This window comes from Salmo salar, chromosome ssa12 (assembly GCF_905237065.1).
Source record: "Salmo salar chromosome ssa12, Ssal_v3.1, whole genome shotgun sequence".
Lineage (NCBI taxonomy): Eukaryota > Metazoa > Chordata > Actinopteri > Salmoniformes > Salmonidae > Salmo > Salmo salar.
The window spans coordinates 69601890-69627020 of record NC_059453.1 but is presented as its reverse complement, the minus strand read 5'-3'; the positions used below and the strand labels follow the sequence as shown (position 1 = coordinate 69627020).

Sequence of the window (25131 nt, the reverse complement as noted above, 5' to 3'; positions counted from 1 at the left end):
CGATTTACTTCGTGGCCTCGCCAGTCCTCCACACGTCAATCACACCAACGACTCTCATCAGTCCCGCTACCAGGCCAGGTGCCTCATTTATCAAAGGTGCGTGAGCACAAAAAAGACTCTAAACCTTGCATGCGGCATTTTTCCCACAGAAGTTGGTATTTATCCATTTTGAACTTGACGGAAAAATGAACGTATCTTCCTGCAAATGTCAAACCATGCTTGTAGACAACTTTTAGAAGGTTGATCAACTGTAGGCTTATTGCAAGCAAATATGCTTATTGTTTGTTTGGGATAAATGGGAGATGCACGGTTATTAGCCTATAATAATGGTAGGCTAATAAAAACATTCAAACATAGGCATAATAATAAAACAGATGCATTTGCCATTGGTAAGGAGATTGCATGTCGCCTGATATATTTATTTGACTTTTATTATAGACCTATAGGCCTAAATCAGAACCATGTTGTAGGACATGTCTCTCCTTTTCTGACATAACGGGTTTCAATTATTCCCACTACTACTAGAAATAGTAGGAAGACGCCCTCCATTATACTTTTATGGTAACAAAAACGTCCTAAATTGCTGTATGGCAAGTTTGATCACATTTCTGTAGAGGTGTGGGCAGAATGTGTTCATCTGTTGCAGTGACTTTCAAACAAAAGAATGCATGCTACCTATAGCGAGAGTCAAACACTGGCCTTGCATTCTGCGAGACTGATTGTCTATTCGAACAATTTAAAAGTATAAATGCTTCAACCCACACTTCTATGCAAAATACGAATTGTTGTTCAATATTTTGCTTATTAGTACATGGTTGTGTTTATATCTCCTGCTTCGGTATAGGCTCTAAGATGAAATATTTCCTGCTCCTGCTGCAACCTGGTCTCAGAGCATTTTGTATTATTCTGTAAGTAAATCCACATACTACATTGAGTATGATATGTTACAGTTCGTATTGTATAGTATCTTACAAATGACAACTTGTACAATATGCTACAAATTGCAATTCGTACAATAGCCTATGTTACACATTTGTAAAATGTACAATAGACTGTTTTATGCATTTGCAAAATGTATGTTATGTTACGAATTCGTGGCTAACACTAGCATTAGCTAGCTGCTTAACGCTAGCAAGGCTAGCGGTTAGTGTTAGGGTTACACTGGGAAAAAAGGGGATATATTAGGGGATATCTTTACATTACACTTTTTTGATATTCTAGAGAATACAGACCATTTCCAATGCATATTTTGAGTTTTGTGGATCTGCACCATATCCTGACCAATTCTGAACCCAGATCCAGTGTGTTTTAGACATATATTATACTGGGATTAGACTACTCCGAATATCACACATGGACATTTCCTATGGCCGGACATGGACTCATTCAATATAATGACATATGTGACATCCTATTCTGTCTCTTCATATTGACAAATATTGTGTTTTCGCAGTACATTCAACATACGAAATTTCAAATAATTTTTTATTTGTCACATGCGCCGAATACAGCAGGTGTAGACCTTACAGTGAAATGCTTACTTACAAGCCCTTAACCAACAATGCAGTTAAGAACTTTTTTTTTAATTTAAGTAACAAATAGTTAAAGAGCAGCAGTAAAATAACAATAGCGAGGCTATATACAGGGGGTACCGGTACAATGTGCGGGGGAACCGGTTAGTCGAGGTAATTGAGGTAATGTGTGACATGTAGGTAGAATTATTAAAGTGACTATGCATAGATAATAACAGAGAGTAGCAGCAGCGTAAAAGATGGGGGCAATGAAAATATTCTGAGATGCCATTTGATTAGATGTTCAGGAGTCTTATGGCTTGGGGGTAGAAGCTGTTTAAAAGCCTCTTAGACCTAGACTTGGCAATAAGGTACCGCTTGCCATGCGGTAGCAGAGAGAACAGTCTATGACTAGGGTGGCTGGAGTCTTGGACAATTTTTAGGGCCTTCCTCTGACACTGCCTGGGATAGAGGTCCTGGATGGCAGGAAGCTTGGCCCCAGTGATGTACTGGGCCGTACGCATCACCCTCTGTCGTGCCTTGCGGTCAGAGGCCGAGCAGTTGCCGTACCAGGCAATGATGCAACCAGTCAGGGTGCTCTCGATGGTGCAGCTGTAGAACCTTTTGAGGATCTGAGGACCCATGCCAAATCTTTTCAGTATCCTGAGGGGGAAAAGGTTTTGTCGTGCCCTCTTCACGACTGTCTTGGTGTGCTTGAACTGTGATAGTTTGTTGGTGATGTGGACACCAAGGAACTTGAAGCTCTCAACCTGCTCCACTACAACCCAGTCGATGAGAATGGGGGAGTGCTTGGTCCTCTTTTTACTGTAGTCCACAATAATCTCCTTTGTCTTGATCATGTTGAGGGAGAGGTTGTTGTCCTGGCACCACACAGCCAGGTCTCTGACCTCCTCCTTGTAGGCTGTCTCGTCCATTAGGAAGTCCAGGATCCAGTTGCAGAGGGAGGTGTTTAGTCCCAGGGTCCTTAGCTTATTGATGAGCTTTGAGGGCACTATGGTGTTGAACACTGAGCTGTAGTCAATGAACAGCATTCTCACATAGGTGTTCCTTTTCTCCAGGTGTGAAAGGGCAGTGTGGAGTGCAATAGAGATTGCATCATCTGTGGATCTGTTGGGGTGGTATACAAATTGGAGTGGGTTTCTGGGATAATGGTGTTGATGTGAGCCATGACCAGCCTTTCAAAACATTTCATGGCTACAGACGTGAGTGCTACGGGTCGGTAGTCATTTAGGCAGGTTACCTTAGTGTTCTTGGGCACAGGGACTATGGTGGTCTGCTTGAAACATGCTGGTATTACAGACTCAGACAGGGAGAGGTTGAACATGTCAGTGAAGACACTTGCCAGTTGGTCAGCGCATGCTCTCGATGGTGGAGCTGTAGAACCTTCTCTTGGCAGAGGACGGTCCATATCCAGATCTTGATATGATTTTTGATATGCTGAAAATAAGGAAGATTTCCGATGCATTTCTGAGTTTTCGGCACATGCTCAATAATTTGACAAATATGAAATCCATGTTTTTCTATCATGCACAAATCATTTTTGGATTCCCTCCAGATATCAAGCACTGTATGGCCAGATAGAAATCCTGAGATAGGCCTATGTTGACTTCTTATTTTCTCTATATGATGACAAATACTGACAGTAGACCTACACAGTATATGTTCTCAGCACAATGCATATGCTCTTGGCTGAGGTCCATGTCAGGATCTTGATGCGTTTTGATATGCTAAATAAGGACCATTTTTGATGCTTATTTGAGTTTTGAGGACACGCTCAAGCCTCATTCTTTAAGACACTAGCTATACTTTCCTCTGCATAAAGGTGCATGCAAACCGTGGAGTTCCAACTGTCATTTTATTTGATTTGGGTGCCACAAATGAGTGTGTAAAATGTGTGTGGTCGAACTGACAACTGGAGAAACAAAGCAGTGAGAAGCTGTTCCCGAAAATACTTTAAAGAAGTTAATGCAAAAGTAAGTAGCTAATTTGAGATGTTTTATTTATTGTAGTAACTCGCTCATCTTTTCAGTTCGCTGCAGCTAGCGACTAGAACGAGCTGCAACAAACACTCAAACTGGACAGTTTTATCTCAATCTCTTCATTCAAAGACTCAATCATGGACACTCTTACTGACAGTTGTGGCTGCTTTACGTGATGTATCGTTGTCTCTACCTTCTTGCCCTTTGTTCTGTTGTCTGTGCCCAATAATGTTTGTACCATGTTTTGTGCTGCTACCATGATGTGTTGTCATGTATTGCAGCCTTGCTATGTTGTTGTCTTAGGTCTCTCTTTATGTAGTGTTGTCTCTCCTGTTGTGATGTGTGTTTTGTCATATATTTATATTGTATTTATTTCCCCGCAGGAGGCCTTTTGCCTTTTGATAGGCCGTCATTGTAAATAAGAACTTGTTCTTAACTGATTTGCCTAGTTAAATAAAAATAAATAAAAAACTAGAATCAAGGATCGTTAGCTAATTTGGCCAGCAGCCAGTAGGGTTAGCTAGCTTGCTAGCTAGGCTTGATAGGGGGTTAAAAGCTAACTGGTTGGCAGCCTAGCTAGCTAACAAATAATGACATTGCTTTTCCTGTAGGGATTTTTTTTGAAGCCTCAAGGTGACAGCTAACATTTTAAAACATTTAGGTGTATTTTTTTATGACTCGTTAATGTAAGCTAGCTAGCTAACAATCAACTTGGCTAGCTAGTTCCAGTTAGTTTTCTCGTCATGAATGAAGCAGGTAGAGTAGCTACCTTATGGTATGGTTAAGTGACATGACAATATTTTCTTGCAATATCAACACAATTTTGATCCGTGATTTATACATTGATGGTTTGGAGTGGATCACAGACCAACACTGCCGCTACGTTGGGTCTGGACTGCGAGGGACTGCTGCTGATGACCCAATCTGCATCCATCGTCCATAACAAACAGGGCAGGCAGGGGTATTGAGGGTGTGCAACTTTTATTTTTTGTTTTCCAAAGAATTGCCTATGTTTGCATCTTTACAGAAAACATGCGCTGTGATTGGAGCTCTGGATTTGCAACGCCTCATGTTTGAAACAGAAATAGCAGAGATTTGCTTTAGAAATAGCAACTTAGATTAAATATGACGATGTTTGCCTTCCTGTGCTTTGTAGCCTACTACTGAATATGGTGCAAATGTATGCTCAGATAATCACCTTCACATGAAGGTGACATAGCTGATGATTTCTAGCGCCTGAACAGGTACAATTATTTGGGTGCTGGACATTGGACATGAGTTGGATTTAGCCCATTTTCGATCAGACATATGAGGATGAATATTACATATCATGTAAGGATATCTATTGAAATGATCAGGTAATGACTACAGATATGATACATTTCTGAAAATATATGGATTTGTTCATGGCTAAGTATGAAGGCTTAGATATGTCAGCATGTTGACACACCCTTTCCAGAGTTAGAATATTGTATACATTTGTAAACAGGTGCACATATCTTACCCTAGATATCTCCCTGGACTCATTCACTAGCAGGGGGATTTCTGAGGTCCGGATTGGATGCATGTAGAAACTGGTCCATTAAGGAGAATATCCTAACTTCGTATTTGAAATGAAGGACATGCATATCTGGAGCATGTCTACTCCTTACAGTGGCAAGAAAAACTATATGAACCCTTTGGTATTACCTGTTTTTTTGCATAAGTTGGTCGTAAAATTTGATCTGATCTTCATCTAAGCCACAACAATAGACAAACACAGTCTGCTTAAACTAATAACACACAAGCAATTATACATTTTCATGTCGTTATTGAACACACCATGTAAACATTCACAGTGCAGGGTGGAAAAAGTATGTGATCCCTTGGATTTAATAACTGGTTGACCCTCTTTTGGCAGCAATAACCTCAACCAAATGTTTTCTGTAGTTGCAGATCAGACCTGCACACAACGGTCAGGAGGAATTTTGGACCATTTCTCTTTACCAAACTGTTTCAGTTTAACAATATTCTTGGGATGTCTGGTGTGAGGTATTGCCACAGCATCTCAATCGGGACAGTTGGGACGAGGTTTTGAGGTTGGTGTGCTGTGCTGTGCCTTTTTTTCTCCGCACATAAAGTTGTATGTTCCTTCCAAACAACTCAACTATAGTTTCATCTGTTCACCAAATTTTTAGCTAGTAGCGCTTTGCAACATCCAAGTGCTCTTTTGCAAACTTCAGACGTGGTGCAAAGTTTTTTTTGGACAGCAATGGCTTCTTCCGTGGTGTCCTCCCATGAACACCATTCTTGTTTAGTGTTTTACGTATCGTAGACTCGTCAACAGAGTTGTTAGCATGTTCCAGAGATTTCTGTAAGTATTTAGCTGACACTCTAGGATTCTTCTTAACCTCATTGAGCATTCTGCGCTGTGTTCTTGCAGTCATCTTTGCAGCACGGCCACTCCTAGGGAGAGTAGCAACAGTGCTGAACTTTCTCCATTTATAGACAATGTGTCTTACCATGGACTGATGAACATCAAGGCTTTTAGACATACTTTTGTAACCCTTTCCAACTTTATGCAAGTGAACAATTCTTCATCTTAGGTCTTCTGAGATCTCTTTTGTTCGAGCCATGGTTCACATCAGGCAATGCTTCTTGTGAATAGCAAACTCTAATTGTGAGTGTTTTTAAAGGGCAAGGCAGCTCTAAAGAACATCTCTCATTCATTGGACTCCAGGTTAGCTGACTCCAATTAGCTTTTGGAGAAGTCATTAGCCTAGGGGTTCACGTACTTTTCCCAACCTACACTGTGAATGTTTAAATTATGTATTCAATATAGACAAGAACATACAATCATTTGTGTGTTATTAATTTAAGCACACTGTGTTTGTCTATTGTTGTGACTTAGATGAAGATCAGATGAAATATTAGGACCAATTTATGCAGAAATCCAGGTAATTCCAAAGGGTTCACATACAGTACTTTTTCTTGCCACTGTATATGTAGTAAAATGTCAGATATCCGGAAATATAAAGCTAAAGATATCCCCTGATATTGACCCTTTTCACCCAGTGTAAAGGTTAAGGTTAAGGTTAGGTGTTAGGTTAAAGGGTTAAGGTTAGGGGTTAGGTTAAAGGGTTAAGGTTAGGAGTTAGGTTAAAGGGTTAAGGTTAGGAGTTAGGTTAAAGGGTTAAGGTTAGGGGTTAGGTTAAAGGGTTAAGGTTAGGAGTTAGGTTAAAGGGTTAAGGTAAGGGGTTAGGTTAAAGGGTTAAGGTTAGGAGTTAGGTTAAAGGGTTAAGGTTAGGAGTTAGGTTAAAGGGTTAAGGTTAGGGGTTAGGTTAAAGGGTTAAGGTTAGGAGTTAGGTTAAAGGGTTAAGGTTAGGAGTTAGGTTAAAGGGTTAAGGTTAGGAGTTAGGTTAAAGGGTTAAGGTAAGGGGTTAGGTTAAAGGGTTAAGGTTAGGGGTTAGGTTAAAGGGTTAAGGTTAGGAGTTAGGTTAAAGGGTTAAGGTTAGGAGTTAGGTTAAAGGGTTAAGGTTAGGGGTTAGGTTAAAGGGTTAAGGTTAGGAGTTAGGTTAAAGGGTTAAGGTTAGGAGTTAGGTTAAAGGGTTAAGGTTAGGAGTTAGGTTAAAGGGTTAAGGTTAGGGGTTAGGTTAAAGGGTTAAGGTTAGGAGTTAGGTTAAAGGGTTAAGGTTAGGAGTTAGGTTAAAGGGTTAAGGTTAGGAGTTAGGTTAAAGGGTTAAGGTTAGGGGTTAGGTTAAAGGGTTAAGGTTAGGAGTTAGGTTAAAGGGTTAAGGTTAGGAGTTAGGTTAAAGGGTTAAGGTTAGGAGTTAGGTTAAAGGGTTAAGGTTAGGAGTTAGGTTAAAGGGTTAAGGTTAGGAGTTAGGTTAAAGGGTTAAGGTTAGGGGTTAGGTTAAAGGGTTAAGGTTAGGAGTTAGGTTAAAGGGTTAAGGTTAGGAGTTAGGTTAAAGGGTTAAGGTTAGGAGTTAGGTTAAAGGGTTAAGGTTAGGGGTTAGGTTAAAGGGTTAGGGGAAGGTTTTGCTAACATACATAGTTGCAAAGTAGCTAAAAAGTAGTAAGTAGTTGAAAATTAGCTAATTAGCTTAAGTTGTCCATGATGAGATCTGGGGGAAAAAATAACTGACCAACCAACCACCCTCCTTTCGTTTTAGAATTAAGTGACTTTCTGTTTTATAAAGCGATACCAAACATAATATATAATACTACTTTGTGTGTCCTGGATTTACATTTACTATGTTACGTCTAGTCTATGAGACCGTGCTCATACCACACAGCAATAAGTATAGCTTATCCATACTGTCAAACATGTTAAGTAAACTACTGGTCTATTTACTTTCGAGCATGCTTGGCTATTGAATGAGCGATGGATAAATGGTTGGCTAATATTAGTTGTACAGTGGGAATAAACAAACCATGTCAGAAAAGGAGACATCCTGCAATTTATGATTAGGATTTAGGCCTATATAATAAAAGTACAAATAATAAATGTCCTTACCAATGGCAAGTGCATCTGTTTTATCATTAGTGTTAGTGTTTTAATGTTTGTATTAGCCGACCATTATAATAATTCCCCTGCATCAAACGCCTCCATTTCCCCATAAGAGCAATATCTGCTTGCAATACAATTGATCAACCGATAGAAGTTGTGCTAAGGCATGGTCTGTGCTGTGCTTGGAGATGCATACACTTTCCTGAAAGTTCAAAACTGATAAATAACAACAGTGGCGGAAAAATGGCGCATGCCAGAGTATTTTTGGTGCGTACACACATTTAATAAATGTGACCCCTGTACGGGCGCGAGGATGAGACAGCGCGAATGGCGGGAATGGATGAGGCTGCGCGAATGGCGGGAATGGATGAGGCTGCGCGAATGGCGAGAATGGATGAGGCAGGCCTTTTCAACTGTTTGATGCATGGTAATCACATCTGTGGTTAGCCTAGGCTATGCACAATTAATTGTTTGTGTCGCCTACCTAAACGCACTTTGAACATGAACCATTTGTTAACGTGAGAGGATCTGACACCAAGACTATTCCTATAAAAATTATTTAAAAAAAGAATGATTTATGATTATTATTAGACCTATTATTAGGCTTGTTTTATACATCATAATATAGGCTACTGTTTTTACGCATAGGCTAGTCCAACAATTTCAACATGTTATAATTTATAATTATTGCTTAATACTAGGCCTAGCTATATTATCCTACTATGGTGATAATAAACATTGTTATCATAATCCTAAATATCACTTCGAGGTATGCGTCTATATAATAATAGAACTCATCTGAGATCCCATGTTAGTCAATCCGTGGTTCTAGTTTGGGGTAATTCTAAATGTGTGCCTGGAGGAAGCATGGTAATCAGTGTTGACTATAGTTTATTTTCTAACAGACTGGAGCTTTCACCAGACAAGCGTTTGAGGGGAGAGAGGAGGGACAGGCAGGAGTGAGTGAAGTACGGGCAAGGCTGATGACATCCAATGTTTCAACGCTGAATCATCTACAGCAACAGACAACTCGTGAGTTTGGAAAGTTATAAATGTTTTTTTTTGTTACTTTGTAAAGAGAGCATTGTAGCCTATGTCAAACCTCTTGAACCCGAGACAAAGACTGTTCTGGGGACTGCCCGTAGAGCTCGAACCCACATTCACACTGACAGGCGGAGGAACGGGACAGGCGGAGAGAGTTTGGAAGGAGAGAAAAACTTGTCGAAAAAATCCTAACAGTCCACTTCTGCATCAAGAAATGCCCTAAAATTACGCACAAAGGAGTTTATGGAGACGAGAAGAAGAGTTGTGGTGACAACGAGAGGGGAAAGTTAGAGGAGAGTAGAGCAGAAGAGTGGAGAGCACGGGAAAGTCAGAGAGGAGAATCTAGTCTACCTGGGAAAGGGGTCAGAGAATGAATTAGCGAACAACGAGTGCCCTGTGTCGCAGCCAACAGTAAGGTAAGTGGTTTTGAGGAGTTAAACCATGTTGTTGTCTAACTCCTCGCCTTTTGCTTCAATAAAGATTGAGTTTGAACAGGACCACATGGTTGAGTCGGCTGGCTGGGGGAGCGTGCATGGACTCGTCAGGAGGAAGAAACCAGGCAGGCATGTAATGCAATGTAAATATAATGACAACTATATGGACACTCCTGACCTGCAAACCGATTTTTAATTTCAGAATTGTTTAACACTAGGTTAAGGTTAGGGTCAGGGTTGAACCAGTACCTCTTCTCCTCAAGCCCAGGTCAGGGTTCAGGTCAGGGTTAAGGTAATGATCAGATGCCTTTAATTGTGATCAAGGATCAACACAGCAGTTTAGTTGAGAACTTTGCCAACTTCAGAAAGTTTTCTAACATCCTTAAATGTTTTAAAATAAGTAATTCAAAGTTTGATACCATTTTAATGTTATTAGCAGATCATCTTTGTATAGAGAATGCACATATTTCAGACACGATATTGAGATACTATGCTACTGTAAGTGTTTAGTGTAGGCTACAGCCAGTTTAGATTACTAAAAGTGCCAAAAGTGTAGAAGCCCATTGAATAAAAGGTTATCCAGTTATCTCAACCAGGCCAAAATAAATTCTAGCCCGGAAGGTTCTAGAATGCATCCAGACAGTCATGAGAAGGAAGAAGTGGAGATGGGTTTTCTGAAATAAAATGAATGTCCCATGTGAGTGCAATACATGAAATATGAACATGTCAATGGCTGGCTGGTCGTGCTCCATACCGAGCTGTGACAGAGGCCTTGCCGTCTGTGTTGCTTGAGGAGCACACCAGAGCACAGCTGTCCCACAGAGATGGTCACGCACATGCAGCTGAGCTGGTGCTCTCTAATCCCCCGATGCTGGCCAACTTCTGCATACTCTGTTAGGATTCTGGAACTTTTCTCAAACATTCGGAGGAAAGGGTCAAGATACAAACACTGTATGGTAGTTTGATTTTATGGAAGATTGTTTGTTTGGTTGATTTTATCCTTTTTCTGTTTCCACGCTGTGGTGCTCTGCTGATTGGGGTTCTAAGCATGGTCAATTCTCTCTCTCTCTGTCTGACAGGGTTCTCTGTGTGTGTTGTCTGACAGGGTTCTCTGTGTGTGTTGTCTGACAGGGTTCTCTCTGTGTGTTGTCTGACAGGGTTCTCTCTGTGTGTTGTCTGACAGGGTTCTCTGTGTGTGTTGTCTGACAGGGTTCTCTGTGTGTGTTGTCTGACAGGGTTCTCTGTGTGTGTTGTCTGACAGGGTTCTCTGTGTGTGTTGTCTGACAGGGTTCTCTCTGTGTGTTGTCTGACGGGGTTCTCTGTGTGTGTTGTCTGACAGGGTTCTCTGTGTGTGTTGTCTGACAGGGTTCTCTGTGTGTGTTGTCTGACAGGGTTCTCTGTGTGTGTTGTCTGACAGGGTTCTCTGTGTGTGTTGTCTGACAGGGTTCTCTGTGTGTTGTCTGACAGGGTTCTCTGTGTGTTGTCTGACAGGGTTCTCTGTGTGTGTTGTCTGACAGGGTTCTCTGTGTGTGTTGTCTGACAGGGTTCTCTGTGTGTGTTGTCTGACAGGGTTCTCTGTGTGTGTTGTCTGACAGGGTTCTCTGTGTGTGTTGTCTGACAGGGTTCTCTCTGTGTGTTGTCTGACGGGGTTCTCTGTGTGTGTTGTCTGACAGGGTTCTCTGTGTGTGTTGTCTGACAGGGTTCTCTGTGTGTGTTGTCTGACAGGGTTCTCTGTGTGTGTTGTCTGACAGGGTTCTCTGTGTGTGTTGTCTGACAGGGTTCTCTGTGTGTTGTCTGACAGGGTTCTCTGTGTGTGTTGTCTGACAGGGTTCTCTGTGTGTGTTGTCTGACAGGGTTCTCTGTGTGTGTTGTCTGACAGGGTTCTCTGTGTGTGTTGTCTGACAGGGTTCTCTGTGTGTGTTGTCTGACAGGGTTCTCTCTGTGTGTTGTCTGACGGGGTTCTCTGTGTGTGTTGTCTGACAGGGTTCTCTGTGTGTGTTGTCTGACAGGGTTCTCTGTGTGTGTTGTCTGACAGGGTTCTCTGTGTGTGTTGTCTGACAGGGTTCTCTGTGTGTGTTGTCTGACAGGGTTCTCTGTGTCTCTGTCAGGCTTGACACCTGTCCCCCCCCCCCACCCCCTAGTGAGCCACACCCATGGATGAGGAGAGGAGCCCCCCTGTCAGCTCACCTGAGCCCCCTGATGATAGGGACCCACTTCCCCCCACTCCGCATCCCAACCCCTCCACGGACATCCCAGCCTCCACCCCTATTTCAACCCCCACACACACCACAGGTGAGTGAACTGTTGTGGCATTGACAGTACTGAAGGTCTAAGGCACATGTGTCAAACTCATTCCACAGAGGGCCGAGTGACTGCAGGTTTTTGCTCCACCCTTGTACTTGATTGATGAATTAAGGTCACTAATTAGTAAGGAACTCCCCTCACCTGGTTGCCTAGGTCTTAACAGAAAGGAAAAGCCAAAAACCAGCAGACACTCGGCCCTCCTTGGAATGAGTTTGACACCCCTGGTTTAGGGGAAGCTAATGTCATTCTAATGTCATTACATGATGCTAAGCTGCTTTATCAAGTGCCATCCTGTACGTAAGGAAAGGACAGAAAGGAAGGAGGCCCTATTCAAACACTATAAACATGTACCCTTCCTGTCCATCCCATCCTTGGAGTCTGAAAGAGGGGAGAGGGGCTGTGTGTGTGGTGGGTTGGGACATGCCTGTCTCAGTGGATGGGGGAAGTGATTACCATCAACACTGATTGTCTGGATGCTTTTAGAGTGTGTTTGTGTATGAGCTTAACTAAGATAGGGAGATGAGCGGTGTGTGTGTGTATTGTTGTGTGTTGGTGTGCTCGTGTGTATGTGTGCATGTATGCTTGTGCATGTGTGTGTACATGCATACATTCATTCATGTGTGTGAGAGAGAGAGAGAGAGAGAGAGAGAGAGAGAGAGACTGTACACACATGGAGTGTTGAAAGGGACCGATGTGTGCATACTGTGTGAGTATGTGTACAGTATGTCTGTATTGTGTGTGTGTGTGTGTGTGTGTGTGTTAAAAAAGTCCTGAACGATGTGTTTGTTCTCCCTGTGGAGTAGACATAGTGAAAGTCTGTACAGTACAGTAGGTCATAATGAAGACCAGATCTGTCTCTGTACTCTCTTCCTACCAGGACACCTAACTCAGCTCACTGTCAAAGCAACAGTATGAAGTACAGCAGGGATACTGTGTGTGTGCAGTGTAACAAAGAGCCTGAATGAATGGCAACCTTTGGTGCTTGTAGGGACAGCTCAGGGCTCCCTCTTCTATCCCGCTGTTGGGTTTCCGGTTGAGGTTTGGAGTTGGGCAACAAAGAGCCAACATAAAGCCTGATTGGTCATGGTGAGATTTATTTGTGGAGAGATTTATTGATGGGCGTGAGGGAGGAGGTAGGCGTGTGTGAATGATTCTGTGTTTTGATTGGCTAGAAGTGTCTTTATCCCACCTTTGCTCTAACTCTATTAGCTGCGTGTTTCATCTCTATTTGCATCCTAAAGCTCCAGGAAGTCCTGGTAAGAGGACAGTGCTGTTTAAGATAGGATAGAGGGAGGCGGGGTTAGGGAAGTCAACTGGGATGTCAAGTGATTTGTTGCCATGGGAACAAGCCACAAACATCCTCCATGGTGGGAGGAGTCTTCTATAGGGCAAGCCTGGACCCAGAACACTAGGATCTATATTCTAGAAGAATACAGTAACATAGGAACATGTGGATGCACGTGTGTCTACTGCCTACCACACATACAGTGCATTCGGAAAGTATTCAGACCCCTTTACATTTTCCACATTTTGTTACGTTACTGCCTTATTTTAAAATTGATTCAATTGTTCAACTTTTTATACATTTCTGCAAAAGTATAAAAAATAAAAACGGAAATATCACATTTACATAAGTATTCAGACCTTTTACTAAGTATTTTGTTGAAGCACCTTTGGCAGCGATTACAGCCTCGAGTCTTCTTGAGTATGACGCTACTAGCTTGGCACACCTGTATTCGGGGAGTTTCTCCCATTCTTCTCTGCAGATCCTCTCAAGCTCTGTCAGGTTGGATGGGGTGCGTCGCTGCTCAGCTATTTTCAGGTCTCTCCAGAGATGTTCAGTTGGGTTGAAGTCCGGGCTCTGGCTGGGCAACTCAAGGACATTCAGAGACTTGTTCTGAAGCCACTCCTGCGTTGTCTTGGCTGTGTGCTTAGAGTCGTTGTCATGTTGGAAGGTGAACCTTCACCCCAGTCTGAGGTCTTGAGCGCTCTGGAACAGGATTTCATCAAGGATCTCTCTGTATATTACTCCGTTCATCTTTGCCTCAATCCCGACTAGTCTTCCAGTCCCTGCCACTGAAAAACATCCCCACAGCATGATGCTGCCACCACCATGCTTCACCGTAGGGATGGTGCCAGGTTTCCTCCACACTTGGCACTCAGGCCAAAGAGTTGTATCTAGGTTTCATCAGACCAGAGAATAATGTTTCTCATGGTCTGAAAGTCTTTAGGTGCCTTTTGGCAAACTCCAAGTGAGCTGTCGTGTGCCTTTTACTGAGGAGTGGCTTCCATCTGGCCACTCTACCATAAAGGCCTGATTGGTGGAGTGCTGCAGAGATGGTTGTCCTTCTGGAAGGTTCTCCCATCTCCACAGAGGATCTCAGGAGGTCTGTCAGAGTGACCATCTGGTTTTTGGTCACCTCCCTGAAGAAGGCCCTTCTCCCCTGATTTCTCAGTTTGGCCGGGCGGCCAGATCTAGGAAGAGTCTTGGTGGTTCCAAACTTCTTCCATTTAAGAATGATGGAGGCCACTGTGTTGTTGGGGACCTTCAATGCTGAATACATTTTTTGGTAGCTTTCCCCAGATCTTTTATATAGACAGGTGTGTGCCTTTCCAAATCTTGTCCAATCAATTGAATTTACCACAGGTGGACTCCAATCAAGTTGTAGAAACATTGAGGATAATCAATGGAAACAGGATGCACCTGAGCTCAATTTCAAGTCTCATAGCAACGGGTCTGAATACTTATGTAAAATAGGTATTTCTGTTTTACATTTTTAATACATTTGCAAAAATTTCAAAAAACCTGTTTTTGCTTTGTCATTATGGGGCATTGGGTGTAGATTGATGAGGGAAAAAAATTATTTAATCAATTTTAGAATAAGGCTGTAACGTAACAACATGTGGAAAAAGGGAAGGGGTCTGAATACTTTCCGAATGCACTGTACACCCCCCTCAACACACACACACAGACCTTTGAGGCTAACCATCAGAAATGTAAGTTGGCCATCAGATAATGAGTAATATTTTTTAAGGTAATTCAGTTGTGTTGTTTTTAGTTTCAGTCTTCACAGAGGTTGTCCCAACATGCAGTTCTCCCTAACCACTAGCTCCGGGTAAATGTTACCCATAACCACCTAAGAAGGGGTGTAAAGGGGGTGAGTTGATTTGGGAGGACGGATATGAGTTTAGGTGGGTGAAGAAAAGGAAGGGATGGGAGGGAGGGTGGAATGAGTTTAGGTGGGTGAAGAAAAGGAAGGGATGGGAGGGTGGAATGAGTTTAGGTGGGTGAAGAAAAGGAAGGGATGGGAGGGTGGAATGAGTTTAGGTGGGTGAAGAAAAGGAAGGGATGGGAGGGTGGAATGAGTTTAGGTGGGTGAAGAAAAGGAAGGGATGGGAGGGTGGAATGAGTTTAGGTGGGTGAAGAAAAGGAAGGGATGGGAGGGCGGAATGAGTTTAGGTGGGTGAAGAAAAGGAAGGGATGGGAGGGTGGAATGAGTTTAGGTGGGTGAAGAAAAGGAAGGGATGGGAGGGTGGAATGAGTTTAGGTGGGTGAAGAAAAGGAAGGGATGGGAGGGTGGAATGAGTTTAGGTGGGTGAAGAAAAGGAAGGGATGGGAGGGTGGAATGAGTTTAGGTGGGTGAAGAAAAGGAAGGGATGGGAGGGTGGAATGAGTTTAGGTGGGTGAAGAAAAGGAAGAGATGGGAGGGTGGAATGAGTTTAGGTGGGTGAAGAAAAGGAAGGGATGGGAGGGCGGAATGAGTTTAGGTGGGTGAAGAAAAGGAAGGGATGGGAGGGCGGAATGAGGAATGGAATGAGAACTGGCTTCACTTCCATAGAGGGCAACAAGGACTTGCTTTCATCACTTACCAGCTCCCCACACCCCACCAGCTCCCCACCCCCACCCCTAACTTCACCCTCCCAGAATCCCAGACCAGCACTGCGCCCCGTGTGTATCAGACGTGGAGAATACACACACACACAGGGCCCATTGATTTCTGCTAGCTGGGCTGGCACCACAGGGATGTGTGTTCGTGTGTGGAGAGTGGTCCTGACTTATTTGGTCTATTTGTGCTGTGCTCTGCCCAGAAAATCTGCTACCATCCTGGTTCCATATGGCAATGTAACGGTCTACTCTTTCCGTCTACGGCATGTGCCTAGAGGGCTTACAGCACAGGTGCTTGTACAGTTAACTGCAGGATTGCTGATTCAAGGCTTGCTGTCCAGGTGTTGCCTTCTATCACTACATACTCTCTCTCTCTCTCTCTGTTTCTCTCTCTCTCTCTCTGTTTCTCTCTCTCTCTCTGTTTCTCTCTCTCTCTCTCTGTTTCTCTCTCTCTGTTTCTCTCTCTCTCTCTGTTACTCTCTCGCTCTCTCTCTCTGTCTCTCTCTGTCTCTCTGTCTCTGTCTCTCTCTCTCTCTCTCTGTCTCTCTCTCTCTCTCTCTCTCTCTCTCTTTCTCTCTCTCTCTCTGCCGTGAAGATGCAATCAGTGAGCTTGTTTACATGGGAATCTTTCTACCATTCTAAATACCAACAAGTTTATCCCTTCTCTCTCTCCCCCCGTGTTAGGCTGTGTGTGTTAGTGTGTGTTTTCTCTTCATGTGTGTTAGAGGCTGGGTGTGTAATTTGCTTTCTCTCACTGACGGAAATAAACGTGGTGCAGTTTGAGGCATTTTTACAACATAGTTGAACTATGAAAAAGCATGAGAGTTTGTTTTCCCAACCTCTCCAACTCTGACACACATTTGGCCCTCGCTGAACTGGCCTACGGTAGCTTCTCCTCTGGAGAATGCAGGACAGCAGCGATGCAGAGGTTGTGTTGCTCCTCAACCATAACGGGTCCTTGGAGTGTAGAGAATCTAGACATACTTTCCCCCCTACTGAAGGCACAGAGCAACCCTGAGGTGGTGTGTCAAACGGTTACATAGGAAATGTGGCTATAAAGGAGACCTTTGAACCCTCGTTAGCAGAGATTGGCTGTTGATTCCGTTGACCAAACAGAGATGCGTGGTCTCTCAAACATGTGTTTGTGTGTTTCTACACATCAAAGAGAACCTGACCTGTCATGACCTCTGTGTGTGTTTAGATGCATGCCACAAAGGAGACGCTAACTAAACACTAGCCTCAGTTTTTCCCAGAAGAAGAATCTCTGAGACAAAGTAACACAATGAAATTCCTCTTAGGCCTGTTAAACAGCAGACCGTTTCAGTCTTTAATGAGCTGACACTGCTTCATTCTCTCTAAGCAACAATAATCTGCCTTTCTGGACTCTATCCAGCACTCCCCTCAGAAAGCGCTTTTCTCTCAAGTGTGTCTTTGAGTCCTGGCTGGGTTTCAGGGCAGATTAGGCTATGCTGTGTGTGAGTGTGAGTGTGTGTGTGCGTGAGTGCGTGTGTGAGTGTGTGTGTGTGTGTGTGTGTGTGTGTGTGTGTGTGTGTGTGTGTGTGTGTGTGTGTGTGTGTGTGTGTGTGTGTGTGTTCATTGACGTGACTGTATCTCCATGACTAATTGTTTTCCTTTTTGTCTTATTAATTTCTTAATTACAACACACACACACTCTCTTAAGGATCTCTGAGGAATTATTGTGGGAATTGTTCTGTATTGTTTGACAGAGTGTGGGGTTGCATTTGTGTGTGTGTGTGTGTTTGGTTTTACAATCCTTGTGGGGACCAGAAGTCTTCATAGTAAATATATAGTAAAACAAGGACAATTCAGACAAGTAGGAACATTTTGCCTATTATTTTATGTTTACGGGTTTTGGTTTTGGTTTAGGGTTACAATTACAGTTACAGTTAGAATTAGGGTTAGGAGTTAAGGTTAGGGTTAGGGTAAGGGGTTAGGGAATATAGGATTTTGAATGGGAATCAATTGTTTGGTCCCCACAAGGATAATAAAACAAAATGTGTGTGATGAATGTATTTGCTGGTGGTGCATTTAATCTATGAGATGTATTTTGCTAAGCGACGCCACCTGTTTACCATCCCACTCGCCGTGACCAACACACTGTGACCAACACACCGTGACCAACACGCCGTGACCAACATGCCCCGTGACCAACACGCCGTGACCAACACGCCCCGTGACCAACACGCCCCGTGACCAACACACCCCGTGACCAACACGCCGTGACCAACACGCCGTGACCAACACGCCGTGACCAACACGCCCCGTGACCAACACGTCCCGTGACCAACACGTCCCGTGACCAACACGCCCCGTGACCAACACCGTGACCAACACGCCGTGACCAACACGCCATGACCAACACGCCCCGTGACCAACACACCGTGACCAACACACCCCGTGACCAACACCGTGACCAACACGCCCCGTGACCAACACACCGTGACCAACACGCCGTGACCAACACGCCCCGTGACCAACACGCCCCGTGACCAACACCGTGACCAACACGCCCCGTGACCAACACCGCGACCAACACACCGTGACCAACACGCCGTGACCAACACGCCCCGTGACCAACACGCCCCGTGACCAACACCGTGACCAACACGCCGTGACCAACACGCCCCGTGACCAACATGCCCCGTGACCAACACGCCGTGACCAACACGCCGTGACCAACACGCCGTGACCAACACGCCCCGTGACCAACATGCCCCGTGACCAACACCGTGACCAACACGCCGTGACCAACACGCCCCGTGACCAACACGCCGTGACCAACACGCCCCGTGACCAACACGCCCCGTGACCAACACACCGTGACCAACACGCCCCGTGACCAACACACCCCGTGACCAACACACCCCGTGACCAACACCGTGACCAACACACCGTGACCAACACGCCGTGACCAACACGCCGTGACCAACACGCCCCGTGACCAACACCGTGACCAACACGCCCCGTGACCAACACGCCGTGACCAACACGCCCCGTGACCAACATGCCCCGTGACCAACACCGTGACCAACACGCCGTGACCAACACACCCCGTGACCAACACGCCCCGTGACCAACACACCGTGACCAACACGCCCCGTGACCAACACACCCCGTGACCAACACCGTGACCAACACACCGTGACCAACACACCGTGACCAACACGCCCCGTGACCAACATGCCGTGACCAACACGCCGTGACCAACACGCCCCGTGACCAACACGCCCCGTGACCAACACCGTGACCAACACGCCCCGTGACCAACACGCCGTGACCAACACGCCGTGACCAACACGCCGTGACCAACACGCCGTGACCAACACGCCCCGTGACCAACACGCCGTGACCAACACGCCCCGTGACCAACACAGTGACCAACACGCCCCGTGACCAACACGCCGTGACCAACACGCCCCGTGACCAACACGCCCCGTGACCAACACGCCCCGTGACCAACACGCCGTGACCAACACGCCGTGACCAACACGCCCCGTGACCAACACGCCGTGACCAACACGCCCCGTGACCAACACGCCCCGTGACCAACACGCTGTGACCAACACGCCCCGTGACCAACACGCCGTGACCAACACCATTAGAGACATATAGCTAGGGTCTGTGTTTCTCTGTGTGTTTCTCTGTGTGTTTCTCTGTGTGTTTCTCTGTGTGTTTCTCTGTGTGTGTCTCTCTGTGTGTGTTTCTCTGTGTGTTTCTCTCTGTGTGTGTTTCTCTGTGTGTGTTTCTCTGTGTGTGTCTCTCTGTGTGTGTTTCTCTGTGTGTTTCTCTGTGTGTGTGTCTCTGTGTGTTTCTCTGTGTGTGTTTCTCTGTGTGTGTCTCTCTGTGTGTGTTTCTCTGTGTGTTTCTCTGTGTGTGTTTCTCTGTGTGTGTTTATCTGTGTGTGTGTCTCTTTGTGTTTCTCTGTGTGTGTTGCTCTGTGTGTTTCTTTGTCTGTTTCTCTGTGTGTTTCTGTGTGTTTCTCTGTGTGTGTGCGTGTAGGATTTGTGTATGTTGTGTGTGTGTATATGTTTGCATGTGTAATTACTATGGGAGCTTATGGTTAGTCAGGGTTGGATGTAACGTTATATGACAAAGCTTAATTGACTGGAGGCATCTGGATTGATCATTGGACGTTTGGATGGTTTGAGAGGTCTTATGTGTGAGGGATCTCTGCTCTGCATGTCTATGCTATGGATGGCTGCTGGCTCAGGGACAGAGATACAGATGTTTGGATAATGGTCTGTGCTCACTCACTCCCTGGGCTTGAGTGATGACAGGACTTGTCTTGGGAACTGACTCCAGGAAACTGGCAGATGTGAATGGCCTAAACTTCTCTGTAAGGGAGAATAATCCAGTGAGAGAGTGGATGTGGAGAGTGAATGAATGGACATACATACAAAGGAAAAAAGTATTTGATCCCCTGCTGATTTTGTACGTTTGCCCACTGACAAAGAAATGATCAGTCTATAATTTTAATGGTAGGTTTATTTCAACAGTGAGAGACAGAATAACAACAACAAAAATCCAGAAAAACGCATGTCAAAAATGTTATAAATTGATTTGCATTTTAATGAGGGAAATAAGTATTTGACCCCCTCTCAATCAGAAAGATTTCTAGCTCCCAGGTGTCTTTTATACAGGAAACGAGCTGAGATTAGCAGCACACTCTTAAAGGGAGTGCTCCTAATCTCAGTTTGTTACCTGTATAAAAGACAGCGGTCCACAGAAGTAATCAATCAATCAGATTCCAAACTCTCCACCATGGCCAAGACCAAAGAGCTCTCCAAGGATGTCAGGGACAAGATTGTAGATCTACATAAGGCTGGAATGAGCTACAAGACCATCGCCAAGCAGCTTGGTGAGAAGGTGACAACAGTTGGTGCGATTATTCGCAAATGGAAGAAACACAAAAGAACTGTCAATCTCCCTCGGCCTGGGGCTCCATGCAAGATCTCACCTCGTGGAGTTGCAATGATCATGAGAACGGTGAGGAATCAGGCCAGCACTACAGGGGAGGATCTTGTCAATGATCTCAAGGCAGCTGGGATCATAGTCACCAAGAAAACAATTGGTAACACACTATGCCGTGAAGTACTGAAATCCTGCAGCGCCCGCAAGGTCCCCCTGCTCAAGAAAGCACATATACATGTCCGTCTGAAGTTTGCCAATGAACATCTGAATGACTCAGAGGACAACTGGTGAAAGTGTTGTGGTCAGATGAGACCAAAATGGAGCTCTTTGGCATCAACTCGCCGTGTTTGGAGGAGGAGGAATGCTGCCTATGACCCCAAGAACACCATCCCCACCGTCAAACATGGAGGTGGAAACATTATGCTTTGGGGGTGTTTTTCTGCTAAGGGGACAGGACAACTTTACCGCATCAAAGGGACGATGGACGGGGCCATGTACCGTCAAATCTTGGGTGAGAACCTCCTTCCCTCAGCCAGGGCATTGAAAATCGGTCATGGATGGGTATTCCAGCATGACAATGACCCAAAACACACGGCCAAGGCAACAAAGGAGTGGCTCAAGAAGAAGCACATTAAGGTCCTGGAGTGGCCTAGCCAGTCTCCAGACCTTAATCCCATAGAAAATCTGTGGAGGGAGCTGAAGGTTCGAGTTGCCAAACGTCAGCCTTGAAACCTTAATGACTTGGAGAAGATCTGCAAAGAGGAGGGGACAAAATCCCTCCTGAGATGTGTGCAAACCTGTTGGCCAACTACAAGAAACGTCTGACTTCTGTGATTGCCAACAAGGGTTTTGCCACCAAGTACTAAGTAATGTTTTGCAGAGGGGTCAAATACTTATTTCCCTCATTAAAATGCAAATCAATTTATAACATTTTTGACATGCGTTTTTCTGGAATTTTTTTTGTTAATCTGTCTCTCACTGTTCAAATAAACCTACCATTAAAATTATAGACTGATCATTTCTTTGTCAGTGGGCAAACGTACAAAATCAGCAGAGGATCAAATACTTTTTTCCCTCATTGTATGTGTCACGTCCTGACCAGTAAAGGGGTTATTTGTTATTGTAGTTTGGTCAGGACGTGGCAGGGGGGTGTTTGTTTAATGTGTTTCGGGGTTTGTTGGGCAATGTTCTATGTTAGTCTATTTCTATGTCTGTGTCTAGTTTATCTATTTCTATGCTTAGTTTATTGGTTTGACCTTCAATTGGAGGCAGCTGTTTCTCGTTGCCTCTAATTGAAGGTCCTATTTAGTAGGGGTGTTTTTCTATGGGTTTTTGTGGGTAGTTGTTCTGTATGTAAGCTGTGTGTCTCACAGGACAGTTTTTTCGTCCTTGTTGTTTTGATTAAGTGTTTTTGTTTCGTTTTCTTCTCAAATAAATAAGAAGATGAGCATACACATTCCCGCTGTGCCTTGGTCCCATCTTTACGACGAGCTTGACAGAACTACCCACCACCAATGGACCAAGCAGCGGAGGAAGGAGCAGCAGAGGGATTTGGAGTCATGGACATGGGAGGAAATTTTGGATGGGGCAGGACCATGGCACCAGGCTGGGGAGTACCGATGCCCTAAGGAGGAGCTGGAGGCAGCCAAGGCGGAGCGGCGCCGTTATGAGGCATTATACGCGCCGATTGGCAAGTGCGAGAGGCACCCCCAATAAATTATTTGGGGGGGGGCACACGGGGAGTGTGGCTAGGTCAGGCAATAGACCTGAGCCAACTCCCCGTGATTATTATGGGGAGAGTTTGGTGGGGAGAAGAGCGTCGGTCTATGCGGATGTGCGCACGATCTCGCCCATGCGCACGCACAGTCCGGTGCGAGCGATACCAGCCCCCCTCCAGGCTACCTTGCGCCTGCTCTACGCACGGCAGCCATCAGGTCTCTGCACAGCCCAGTTCGTCCTGTGCCAGCACTCCGCCCGTGCAGGGCTACTGTGACTACCCAGCCAGGACGGGTGGTGCAGGCTGTGCGCTCCAGACCTCCAGTGTTTGTTCATGGCCCGGTGTATCCAGTTCCTGCTCCTCGCACTAGCCCTGAGGTGCGTGTCTCTAGTCTGGCGCCTCCAAAGCCAGCACCACGCACCAGGCCTCCAGTGCATCAGCCCAGTCCAGTACGTCCTGTTCGCGCTCCTCGCACTAACCTTGGGGTGCGTGTCTCCAGTCTGGTACCTCCAGTACCAGCCCCACGCACTAGGCTTCCAGTGCATCAGCCCAGTCCAGTTCGTCCTGCTCCTGCTCCTCACACTAGCCCTGTGGTGCGTGAAAATAGTCTGGCGCCTCCAAAGCCAGCCCCACGCATTAGGCCTTCAGTGCGCAGTCCCCGTCCAGAGCTTCCGACGACAGTTCCTCGTCCAGAGCTTCAGATGACAGTTCCCCGTCTAGAGCTTCTGATGACAGTTCCCCGTCCAGAGTTTCCAGCAACAGTTCCCCATCCAGAGCTTCCGGTGACAGTTCCCCGTCCAGAGTTTCCAGCAACAGTTCCCCATCCAGAGCTTCCGGCGACAGTGCCCCGTCTAGAGCTTCCGGCGACAGTTCCCCGTCTAGTGCTTCCGGCGATGTTCTACAGTCCGGAGCCTGCAGAGACGGCCCACAGTCCGGTGCCTGCAGAGACGGCCCACAGTCCGGAGCCTGCAGAGGCGGCCCACAGTCCGGAGCCTGCAGAGGCGGCCCACAGTCCAGAGCCTGCAGAGTCGGCCCACAGTCCGGAACCGGCGCAGCCAGAGTCGGCCCACAGTCCGTAACCGGCGCAGTCAGAGTCGGCCCACAGTCCGGAACCGGCGCAGCCAGAGTCGGCCCACAGTCCGGAACCGGCGCAGCCAGAGTCGCCCTACAGTCCGGAACCCAAGGAAAGGCTAATATCGCTAAAACATATCAGCCCAACAGATTATCGGTCATTCTCTACCGTAATTTCTGGACTATTAAGCGCACCTGAATATAAGTCGCACCCACTGAATTTAAAAAAAAAATTATTATTTTGAACATAAATAATGTCTATAAGCCGCAGGTGCCTACCGGTACATTGAAACAAATGAACTTTACACAGGCTTTAACGAAACACGGCTTGTAACAAAAATAAATAGGCTTTAACGAAACACGGCTTGTAACAAAAATAAATAGGCTTTAACGAAACACGGCTTGTAACAAAAAATAAATAGGCTTTAACGAAACACGGCTTGTAACAAAAAATTACAAATTAGCAGTAAGCTTTAGTTGTCTTTTTGCACTGAGTCAATTCCTCACGCTGCTGTTTCCAACGTCTTATCATCGACTCACTAAGACCAAGCTCCCGTGCAGCATCTCTATTTCCTTTTCCAACAGCCAGATCAATCGCCTTCAACTTGAAAGCTGCATCATATGCATTTCTCCGTGTCTTTGCCATGATGAGGGTGACAAAATGACTACCGTAATCAGAATGATGGGAAGTTTGAGAGCGCTCGATTTAATCTAAACCGTAAACAAAAAAGTTGTTTGACCTTAACCCGTTCGGCAATTTCATTGGTCTAATGAAAGCTTCATGCTGCCAAAAAACTGAGCACGTCACAGAATGTGTTTTTTTGGAGAAAAAAAATTGAAAGCGGGAAAAATCCATATATTAGCCGCGTCATTGTTTAAGCCGCGAGGTTCAAAGCCTGGGGAAAAAGTTGCGGCTTATAGTCCGGAATTTACGGTAATTTGCACACCTGCATCCAATCTTCATTAACCACAAGTCCGCCTCACTCTTGATTAATCAACCACCCTCATAGTATTTATACGGCATCCATCTTCACTCCTTTGTACATCTGCATAACAAACAGTCCGTACTGCAAGTTTTTGCTGATCCAATGACCCATCACCACCCCATCCTCCTCCCCATCGAGGCAAAAATAATATCTCCATATGTATCTGTGTTGATGTTTTTGCCACTTTACTAATGCACGCACACACAAACACACACACGCACACACACACACAGACAGACAGACAAAGACACACGCACACACAGACACACACCAACATGTGTGTGTATACACAGCTAGCTCCAGCATTGCTTGATTACTTTGGTCTGATTTGAATTAGAGATTCATCGTTCTCAGACCTCGGAAATCGCTTCACGGTTTGGTGGTTTGGCATGAGTGCCAGCATAGAATTGGCTCTAGTCACATTTGATAATGGGTTCAGATTTGTTTTGGTCCAATGGTGGTGGCTTACTAAGGGCAGACAAGGGCTTGGAGATACAATCCATTTGTTTTGGTGTTTAACCCTCACATGTCTATGAGAAACCATAAGAACTGTTCAAGTTACAGGATAGAGAAAAAGAATGATAGAACAAGATATTGAACGATATAATTATTGATAGAATGCTAGATATACTGAACAAAAATATAAATGCAACAATTTCAAGAATTTTACTGAGTTACAGTTCATATAAGGAAATCAGTCAATTGAAATAAAATCATTAGGCCCTAATCTATGGATTTCACATGACTGGGCAGGGGC

At 45.2% G+C, this 25131-nt stretch overlaps 1 protein-coding gene across 3 annotated transcripts in view; it reads left to right on the top strand.

Moving 5' to 3' along the window:
• The first annotated feature begins 8914 nt into the window (after nucleotides 1–8914).
• LOC106565701 (myoD family inhibitor) overlaps nucleotides 8915–25131 on the top strand; it is a 43812-nt gene continuing 27595 nt past the window's right edge. The window contains exons 1-2 of one of the 3 annotated variants that reach the window (XM_045691696.1): nucleotides 8915–9460; nucleotides 11620–11770. In XM_045691696.1, the coding sequence (XP_045547652.1) occupies nucleotides 11632–11770 (139 nt within the window). In that variant the 5' untranslated portion in view covers nucleotides 8915–9460; nucleotides 11620–11631. Of the gene's footprint in view, nucleotides 9461–11565; nucleotides 11771–25131 lie in introns of all 3 variants that reach the window. The other 2 variants (XM_045691695.1, XM_045691694.1) reach the window with 2 other exon arrangements.